The following is a 10,879-nucleotide window of genomic DNA, read 5'->3' as shown; positions in this document are numbered from 1 at the left end:
GATATATGTCCCTTTTTTAAAAGGGCCTTTTTTTTTTTTTTCCAGCCCCAATAAAAAATTCGGGTTTAAATTTTTTTTTTCTATTAAAAAAAAAAACGTCCCCCCCCCCCCCCCCCCCACAAACACCCTGCTAATCCTTTGGTATCCTCGACTCCCCTCCTATGCCGCATCTTCAAAACTAAGCCCACACCCTCGGGAAGTGTCCTTTTTCGTCCTGAGAAATATCGCCAAGGATGACACCGCCCATCACCTACCGTGCATTACAACATTCCAAACACGGCTGAAATCGGATACTGAACACTCCACATGAGGGACCTTTATGAGTAAAAATGCTTCCTGTATTTAAGCAGGTGATTTGTTTGAAGGTGCACCGGCACCATTTTGACGAGCGTCGCCACCACTGACAGACAAACCACCCATACCAGAAGAGAGGAATGCAAACGGGTCATTTTCCGCCTGAGATGAATAGAAGTTGTTAGAAGGTCCAGCCGACGCGGGACCGTTGCTTGCAGACTGGAAAGCAGCTTCGGCAGCTCGGCTATCGAATGGTCCTGCCGAGTGGGCACCGGGAGCAGGGCCAAAATGCGTATTAAGAGAAGGGTACGGGGCAGCTCCGCCACCAATGCCTGAGGGCAAGGCATAGGTGCTAGGTGGACCTCCGAAATGGTGACCGTATCCACCGGATGCTCCAAACGGACCGGTAGCCGAGGCGAATGGACCTGGACCCGGTGTTCCGGCCATGGAGCCGGAACCCATACCGTAGCTTGACCCGCTATCCATTGGTGAAGGATAACCCGAGTCAGCAACCACTGCAGCACCAGCACGGCTGGCGCCACATCGAAGGCAACAAACATTCTTAGCAAAATTGTGGTACCCACAAACCTCATTACCACACTTCCAATCTCCAGCTCGGAAGGGAACGACGCCACTGCCACCCATGCGACCTCCTCCATGACCCATATTTCCGTGGTGACCACCGTGATGAGGCGGAGGGCCCATCATAGCCGGTGGGCCGTAACCATAGCCGTAGCCCATGTCGCCTTGGGGCCCAGCGCTTACTGCGGGGAATGAACAACGGAAGCAAGCCGTCCGTCTCTGAAAGTTGGAGAAGCCGCAGGAGGGGCATGTCCAGTCGCCAGGGCGGGGTCGGTTCTTGCTCGGGGGGAAAGGCGTCAGGATTTCAGCGGCTCGATCAAGCACACGACTGGAGGAGGGCGAAACCTCAATGGCCTTCTCGTTTAGAGCGCGACCATTCATGCAGAGGCTCTCCGCGGCCTAAAGCAACTTGATTAGCAGGTGAGACGTGACATGAGTACGTATGTGATAACAAACCTCTTCGTGAGACGAAAATACGGCAAAGCCGGTACCTGTAGGCTTGTGCTGTTCCGGAGTACGTAGAGTCCAGAAAGCGATGGGGCGGCCACCAAATTGGGTAAACCAACTCTCAAGCTCGGACTGGGTAGTATCGTGAGGTAACCCAGACATGTGCAGGACCTTACTTCTCTCGGACAGGAACGCGCGAACATCGGCACGAGCATCCATAGGACGAGTCAGGACATCGGGGTGTTCTTGCGGCGGCTGGGACTTTCGAATCAGACCGCGCAAAACTCTGGCAAGAGTCACTGCTTCTTCCATGGCACGTCGAGGAGAAGCCGGGGCAAGTGCCTGTAGGTGAAAGGGAAGGTTGTGCTTGATCGGGGCGCTAGATTGGACAGGTTCAACTTCGAGGGCAGCACAGATGTTGGAAAGCATCGAAGGGCCGAAGGGAAGAGATTCAGGGTGGTGCTGCTGCCATCGCTGATATTCGGTGCGCAGATCGAACGTCCTCGAGTGTTGCAGGTAAGGAGGAAGCACAACGGCCTTGTCGCGAGCCTCGCGAGGGAGCTGGACACGAAGGTCCCAGGCATCCAGAGTGACGAAGACAAAGTCAAGATTTTGTGAGGTCAGGTGCTCTGAAGCGAAAGCATCGAAACGATTGACGGCGTCCCGGAAGGTTCCCGCGTTCCGTACATGTTCCCACGTCAGGGTTGTGAGACTAGCTAGAAAGCGCAAAACATATAGATATTAGTCGAATGAAGCTAAAGATACGTGCAGCGGTAACGACGATGGTTAAGGAGGAAAAGGGGGGTAGTCCATCCCGTAACTACAACTTACTGCACAAGGGGGTGATAGGTGTGTTGATAGGTTTCACGAGCACGCTCTCACGATGGATCTAGCATTGGAAGAGATAGGTCAGCACTTCAAGGTTCCCGCTTATAGCAACAACAAACATGTTAAATGTTGATTGTCACTGCCTGTATCCCATACCTCTTCAAGCGACTTAGAGTCTAGGAGGATCCAGCCAAGCTCAATCACCTCTGCAGAATCCTTAGTCACATAGACACCGTGCTCATCACAGGTGGTTGCTACATGAATAACGACATAGCGGTCGATGTGAGGAGGTGGAGTCTGCTGGTTCGACATTTTGGGCAGACTCGGTGCCTACGATATAGGGCGACGGTAACAAGCGGTGTTGGTTATTGGTATTGTAGGATGGAGATTTTATGATATAGTAATTAAAGTCGGCTTTGACGCGGCTCGGTGAAGATTGGAAGGTTGAATGTTACGACGAAAACTTATCAAGTTAAACTGAGCAGGTTTAAGAATTTAAGAGACCCGAAAAGTTCGAGAGAAATCGAGGGTCATAAAATGTGGGATCGAGAAAGGAGGTCAAAGGCGGTGGCCGAGGTGTCGTAGCAACGAGCGACTGGAGCTCCAGTTTGTTTTTTGGGGGGGTTTTTTTTGGCTATTTTTTTAATGTGGATGATTATTAAGAAAAAAAAATAACCACAACGAGAAAGCCTTCAGGTCAACGCGATAAGGGGAACCTCAATGTCGAAATGGTAATCGTTGTTGTTGTTCCTTTTAATATTTTTTTTCCCTCTTGTCCCGACAAGGTTTGAATTTTGACCCTGTTAAACCAGGCAGCTCCTCAAGATACCGCAATGCCGCAATATCGTAATACCGAGGAAAGGGATCGAGTAAAGCGCCGGGGCAAAAAAGAGGAAGAGAAAAAAAAAAGAGAAAGAGAGAATAGGGGGGAAAGGTGAGAGATAATTTTCTGAAGAGGGATAAGAGAGAGAGAGAGAGCCTATGTGCGCAGAAGGAAGAGAGGAAAAAGGGAGCAGGATGAATGAGACGAGTCACGACGAAGGACGAACACCTCCCGGGATTGCAGAGTTGCGTGGTGGGTTCGGTTGTAGCGAGAGCTGTTGGTTTTGGGTAGGGTGCATAGTTGATCAATCTCCTTATGATTGATTAATTGACTAGGTTTTTGTTTTTTTTTTTCCTCTCTTCGGTACCCCCTCTTCCCCTAACTAAGCTAAGTCCAAGTCCCTCTTACCTTCTAGGTAATTATTTTAGCCCGGACCCCGAAAAGTCTCTAAAAAAAAATTTAGACGGTGTCAGAAAGCGTTGAAAATGTGGAGTTGCCAACTTGGTACAACGCGTTATCAGTCCTATTTATGCGTAGGTATATAAAATCGACATTTGCTTGCATCATTTAAGTATCTACTTATATTTAGTACTAAATGCGCATAATAATGTAAGTTAAATCCTGGTTACAGCTGTCTTAGAAAGTGTTATTCAGGCACCTTATTATATTTACTTATAAATGGAACAATAATATATGGACCTGTCGGCCTGACTACGTATACACACGTTATCATTTCTCTACGTTATGTATTCCTGGTCGCATATATACAGTATGTACTGACTCCCAGAACGATCATATGACTACACTGTACCTATATATACAGAGTACGAAAATGTGCGGGGTTCGAATGACAGCTACGGGATCAAACATAACGTACGAGGAGTCCTATGTACCTACATAGTTATCTCTCCACGCCCTGCATTTGAGATGCTTTACGTAAGGTACGCTTGTTACGGACCTACGTCATCGGCGTTGTCCCAAGTCCCGAGTCCCAAGATTGGAACACGAACGCCCTGTACAAAGCCACAGCAAAATATATCGTATAATCTACAACTAAATCAAATAAGAGCAAACTGGAACTCCTCTTAGAAGTTTTCCAAGTTATATCACCTAGCTTCCATTAACCTTAGACGATAAGGAAATAGCAGCCTCTTACTTGCCTTATTATAACCAGCTTCTCTCGCCAGCTTGCCATCAGCTCCTCGCTAGCCTAGCTATTTCTAACTCGCAAGCGTAGCCCACTTGATCAAAATGGGCGCTGTTTCAGCCGTACTCATCGTCCTCATTACAATCCTTTGTAAGTAACGAGGAAACATCAGTGACGATACTGACTAAAGGGTTCCCTGACTTTAATGTCTAGTTCCTCCGATTGGCGTTTGGGCCGTTGCTGGATGCGGCGCCGATCTGCTTATCAACATCTGCTTCACGGTTCTTGGGTACGTGATAAAGCAAGATTCTCATTCCGTGAAATCATACCCCTGCCAGGAGACTGGCTGATATGAAGGAGCAGATATCTCCCAGGCCATATACACGCCTTCTACCTTGAATTTGTGTATTATGACCGTCGAGAGCAGGCCAGAGAAGGCCGCTATGCTGCCCGCCGAGCTCCCGGCGTATACAGCGACCGCGTACAAACCGGCGGCTATGGGTACGGGACAGTGGTTCCGCCCGGCACTCACTGAATAGATAATATACGAAGGAAGGGGCCTCAACTTAATCACGAGAGAGGTGTTTCGGGTTTTCAGGGGCACTAGGGAATTTGATATTTTCAAAGAACCGTGTTACCTAGTTGGTATTTATCCCATCACGTTAATCGAGATGATCTTTCGGATTTTCTAGAGCAGATATCGGTATTGGCGACATAATGTAAACTTCAATGTTGTTTCCTATTTTGGGGGGGGGGTTCAATTTCGAAGAGCATTTATCCAGGTACTATGTAATATTCAAGTATCTAGGTTGGTAATATGGCATGGCATTGGAACTAGGTAGGTACACGATAGCAGTGGCTTGCTTCTTACGGGTAAGATGAACTACGGTAATCGGTAAGGCCCGTAAATTTGCCTAGATTAGGTAAGCAAAGCCCCTCCTCCACATACATACATACATACATACATACATATATGTACCTAACGTAATAATGTACGCATATGTATGGGGTACCTATCTTACCTAGGTACCTATTCTCTACCACTCAAATAGCACCACGACTTCTATGCAGCTCACCCCGGCCCTTCGTCCATCTCCTCTCGAGAAATCAAACCGAGAGCGAAACAACAACATTATACAAAGCTCGTCTCCGGTTCGAACCACATGTCCCGCCTACGCGCCGACGAATCATCCTATTTCTCTAGCTCCGGCGCAGGGAATCACATCCATTATCTACGAGAACGGAGAACGTCGAGCCCTTCCTGTTGGCTGGCACAGCATATCGCTTAATACTACTCGCAATCAGCCTAGCTACTGGCCTGCTGAGCTTGTCTGGCTTGTTCTAGCTTGTCTAAGCACTTCAAGCATCGTCCAGCGTATACATCTCTCGTATATACACCAAGCCTGCATCTTATAGAACATGGCAGACACATCATATCCTTCGACCTCCCCGCCTCCTCACCTTCGTAGTCGCTCCCCTTCTCGTATACAGAGTCATCCAAAGACTAGTACCGCCACCAGTAGCTCTCTGAATCAGAGCAATTTTCCTCGGCGCTCACCACCCTTTACTTTCCCTCCTGTTTTCCCAAAGATTAGTTCATCCACCTTTCTTGTGCCGAGCACTGCCGAAGGAAGACCGATCCCCCTCGACGACTCTACCGCTGCTCATCGTACTACTGCCCTACGCCAGCTAAGTCGCTCTCAACCGTCCTCACGCCAGCGCTACTCGAGAGCGAAGCCCCCACCCAGCGCCAAGAGCTCAGCAGCCGGGACTTATTCACAGCCAGTCGTGGTGCGTACGTATCCAGGAGCATCCTCGTCGTCGACATCGACAGTAAGGGGCCCAATCTCCGTCTCCAGCATAACCTCTTCACAAAATCTATCGTCCCAGCGTATTAAGCGAAACAGTACGATGAAGGACAAGGTGCGACGTAAGGGAACGGAAAAACGGCGTGGAACGGTTGATGCCAGACTGCCGCCACTTGAATCATTCACCTTTAAGAGTATTATAGTAGATATACAGCAGGATGTTGGTGCAGATCTAGACCGGATAGCAGAGATCTGTGCACGCACGAAATACTCTCTAAGCAACCAGTATGAGGTCCATATCGCCCCTCAGGGAGCAGGGTCAGGAAGCCTAGGACCTCCATCTACATCTCTAAGGCATCACGTTTCCACAGCCTCTACGCTACAGGCGATATCGAGTGATGATGAACATGCTGGACCCAGGCAGAGGAAAAGGAGAGGCGCTACTCGGCGAAGGGATACTGCCTATGGTACTTTGGAAACAATTATGAGTTCGAGCAGGTCCTCGGACGAAGACAGAAGCAATAAAAAACCGGCCGCTCAGATTATAGAGGAAGTTTGTCGTGCTACTGTTGGTACCAACGATGAAAGCGCCAGTGCGAATAGCACGGAAGCCCAAGCTAGCAGTGAACACCAGGACAATAAACAAAGCTCTTTCTCGTCAAAATCGGGTATATTTGCAACCGCCATTATGGATAGGTCTAGGAGCCAGGCGCAGGGCAATGCTGCTTCACAGGACACACGTGGGGTGATCTTACTTAGCGGTCCAGCAGAGCCACAAACGTCACAAAATCATCTTGAAACCAAGACATCGCCCATAGGATCCGCTGGGAGATGTTATGCGCGTGAATCTTTATCGAGCGTACCACAAGTAGTGGCATCGAAGTCGGTAGCTGCAGCAGATATTACTACGCCAGAAGATCCAAGAGGTCCTTCAGGTCGGTTATCTGGCTTTAGCGCATGGATGCCTTGGAAAGGTGCCAAGCCTGTTTCTAATATAGATCCTGAGGTGTTTAAAGGGTATTCATCTTACGCTGAAGGTACTTTAAGGGAGTTACTTAGGTCTATAGAATAGGTTAATGACGTAATGAAAAAAAGGGCTTAATTTAGGTATGTCCGATGTTACAGCTGGTTTTATAAGAGGGCTGCTTGACCGTGAGGTTTAAAATTAAGGTTTTTCTTTTTAATTTAATTATCGTTAAAAGTAAAATTAAAAGTAGTAAAAAATCCGTAAGGGATTTAAATAATTAAGTTATAAGCGTATAAGCCACGTGACCATTATTAACGTATAATAAATTTACGTTTATTATAATTTTTAAATTTATTTAAAATATATTTAAAATTTATAAAAAATTAAATAATACAGTTGTTATATATTTAAAAAAAATTATTAATAATTAATTTTTTTAAAGTTTTATTAATTATTATATTTTAATAATAAACTTTTTTATTAAATTTATTTATTATTATAATATTATATATAATAAAATAAAATATTAAATAATTTTTAACCGTATAAATTAATTATTTAATTATTATAAAAAAGACTTTAATTTATTAATTTATTTATTTTTATAATAATATTTATAAACATGTATTAAATACCGTATAAAATTAATTTAATTAAAAAAAACTTTTCATTATATATATTTATTAATTAATTATTTTAATTATTTTATATATTAAGAAAAAGTTATTTATAAATGAATTATATATATTAAAGTTATTTAAAAAAGGATTTGAAAATTTATTAAAAATATTAAAAGAATTATTTAAAAATATATTTTAATAATTATTATAAAAGTTATACGTTATGTAAAAAATTAATAAATAATTATAATAAAAATTTAATTAAAAATGTTAATTAAATATAAAATATAATAATATAAAATTTATATTAAAAATTACTTTATAATAATTATTATATTATTTATTTAATTACATTTAAATTAATATAAATTATAAGTTAATAATTTACACGCGTTAATAATTTATAATTTTATATTTCTTTAATTAAAATTATTATAATTTAATTATAATTTACATTTTTATTAATATTATAACGTTAAAACGTTTAATAATATTTATTTAAAAAACCACTTTTAATTATTATTTAATTGTTTTTAATATTATTATTTCTTTTAAAGTTATAAAGCATTTGTTAGGAAAATAAGAAAAATAAAAGTGTAAATAAAGAAACTCTATTTTAATCTAAAAGAGAATTAACAGATCCGAAAGATCTGTTAAATTCTCTTTTTTAATTAACAATTATTTAATTTAAAAACTAAGGTCTAACAGCTTTTTTTATATAATTATCTATTTTTAATTTTATAATATTTAAAATAAGTTAAATAATTAAAAATTTAATAATAATATATAATTAATTTTAATTATATTAAATTTTAAAATTAATTTATTATTGTTTAAAGTATATAATTTAATTGTTTTAAATTTTATATATATATTTTATAAATGAAGTTTAAAATACCTTGTAAAACGTTAAAAAGAAGTCCTTTTTTACGATGTGTGTAAAATTATGAATTATTAACTTATGTAAATTATTAACTTATGTAAATTATTAACTTATGTTTTATATTATATTTAATTAATATTTTAAAATTTTTTAAAAAAAAATAAATATAAATAAAAAACTTTAAAAAATATATAAAAATAATATAAAAATAAAAACATAAATAAAGTTTTTTATTTAATATAATAATATATATTTTATAAAATGTTAAAATATTAATATTAAAAAATTACTAATTTTATATATAATAAATTACTTAATTAAAAATAATATAATTACCTTTAATAACACAATTATTATACCTTTTTCAATTAATAGTTAATTATTTTAAATTTAAAAAATAATTTTAAAAATTATTATTATATAATATTTTTAAGTTTTATGAATATTAAATATTATATAACGTAAACCATAAGTTAATGGTTTACATAAATTAACGGTTTATATATATACTTAAAATAACACATATATTTTAATAATATATTATAAAAAGAATTTAAATTAAACTTTATGCTTTACACTTTTTAATAAAATTAATCTTTTAATATTAAATGTATTACAAAATTATATAATATCCCTTTTAATATATTACGCAATCGTGTTAACAATTACTAATAACGTAAATCTATAATACAACCATATAAAAAATTAACTTTTTAAAAAACGGATATTATTATTAAACATATTATTAAGTTAAATACGTAAACATTTTTTACCTATGTTTTTTATATTAAAAAGATAACTGATATTTTATTATAAAAATATAATAATAAATACATTAAAATTAATTAAACTATAAATTTTATTAAACGATAATATAAATGAAAATCTTAATTTAATTATTATATAAATTATTAATAAATTTTTTACAAAAGTTTTATAACATATTAATTATAATTTACGCTTAGAATTAATATTATGATTACGAAAAGTATTATTTTCGAAAATATATATAATTTTAATAAAATAAAATTTATAATAAAATTTATAATAAAATTTATAATAAAATTTATAATAAAATTTATAATAAATAATATAATTATTATAACCTTAAAAAAACGTTATAAACCTTATTAAACGATATTAAATAATGAAAAATAATTTATAACAATTTAATTAATTAATTCGCAACGTTAAATAACGTTACCTTTTATCATAATTATAAATAAAATATATTTTATATTTTAATATTACACAAAAAAAGTTTTTTTAACATTTTATAAAGTATTTTAAACTTTATTTATAAAAAAAATATATATATATATACATAAACTTTAAAATAATTAAATTATATCCTTTAAATAATAATAAATTAATTTTAAAACTTAATATAATTAAAATCAATTATACATTATTATTAAACCTTTAATTATTAATAAATATTTTAAAGACTTTAAATAAAATTACAAAAATTATATATCATTTATTATATAAAATTACTTTATTAAAAGAAAAAACTAATAACTTTTAAAAAATAAATTACATATTTTCCATACGTTATAAGGTTAAAAATAAATGATTATAAAAAAGAAAACTTTTTATTATTAAAAAAAAGGTTTTATAATTTTAAACAAAAGGTAATAATATTAAAAACAATTAAATAATAATTAAAAATAATCCTTTAAATAAACGTTATTAAGTGCTTTAATATTATAATATTTATAAAAATATAAAATATAATTTAAAAATATACTAAACTAAAATAAAAACCTTTAATAATAAAGATTAATTATATGATTAACTAATTTAATATATTATAATTAAATTATAATAATTTTAATTAAAAAAGTGTAAAATTATAAACTATTAACCCATGTAAAATTATTAACCTTTAGTTTACATTAAATTTTATTAATAATTATTAAGGAATTAATATATTTAAAATCTTTTAAACTTAGTTAAAATATTATTTTTATAAAATTATTTTTTATTTTTTATTATAATTTAATTTATATATGTAAGAAAAATTAATTATTATTATTAAATTATTAACTTGTTTATTAAGAAGATAAAAAAGATAAAAATATAAATAAAGAAATTTTATCTTAATTTAAAAATTAAGGTTTATTAATTTTAATAATAGTTTTTTCCTTTTTTTTCTTTTTATTTTTTTATTTCAATTATTAGTTTTTTTAAGTAAATAATTTACTTTAATTTTTTTATTTACTTGGATAATTAATTAAAATAAACTATTATTTTTAAATTTAATATTATTAAATTAATTTTTTATTTAATTTTAATTTTTTATAAAAATATATCTGTAAATTTAATATTATATTTAATAAATATTTTATAATTTTATTTTTATTTTAACTCTATATTTTTTAACCTTTAAGCATAATGTTTTACTTTTTTACAATAACCTTTTACATTTAAAGCTTTTTGCCTTCTTACCAAAACTACTTTTCTATTATTAAAATAAT

General features: G+C 35.1%; 3 protein-coding genes across 3 annotated transcripts; 2 read left to right on the top strand and 1 right to left on the bottom strand.

Annotated features, from left to right (window-relative positions):
* Window positions 1–326: 326 nt before the first annotated feature.
* Window positions 327–2,797, bottom strand: F4812DRAFT_229656 (uncharacterized protein). Its single transcript, XM_047930519.1, has 4 exons — window positions 2,308–2,797; window positions 2,155–2,212; window positions 1,333–2,039; window positions 327–1,275 (listed from the first exon to the last, which is right to left on the bottom strand). The coding sequence occupies exons 1-4, from the start codon at window positions 2,461–2,463 to the stop codon at window positions 343–345; spliced, it is 1,854 nt and encodes a 617-aa protein (XP_047786066.1). The 5' UTR covers window positions 2,464–2,797; the 3' UTR covers window positions 327–342.
* A 1,347-nt stretch (window positions 2,798–4,144) lies between these two features.
* F4812DRAFT_229614 (plasma membrane proteolipid 3) lies at window positions 4,145–4,889 on the top strand. The gene is made up of 3 exons (XM_047930517.1): window positions 4,145–4,271; window positions 4,335–4,410; window positions 4,485–4,889. Exons 1-3 carry the CDS (start codon window positions 4,226–4,228, stop codon window positions 4,654–4,656), a joined length of 294 nt encoding a protein of 97 aa, XP_047786065.1. The 5' UTR covers window positions 4,145–4,225; the 3' UTR covers window positions 4,657–4,889.
* On the top strand, window positions 4,827–7,198 carry F4812DRAFT_229618 (uncharacterized protein). The gene has a single exon (XM_047930518.1). The coding sequence runs from the start codon at window positions 5,541–5,543 to the stop codon at window positions 6,999–7,001; it is 1,461 nt and encodes a 486-aa protein (XP_047786064.1). The 5' UTR covers window positions 4,827–5,540; the 3' UTR covers window positions 7,002–7,198.
* The last annotated feature ends 3,681 nt before the right edge of the window (window positions 7,199–10,879 follow it).

Source organism: Daldinia caldariorum (assembly GCF_022478825.1).
Source record: "Daldinia caldariorum strain CBS 122874 unplaced genomic scaffold F4812scaffold_24, whole genome shotgun sequence".
Taxonomy (NCBI): domain Eukaryota; kingdom Fungi; phylum Ascomycota; class Sordariomycetes; order Xylariales; family Hypoxylaceae; genus Daldinia; species Daldinia caldariorum.
This window is presented reverse-complemented; position numbering and strand designations above follow the sequence as displayed.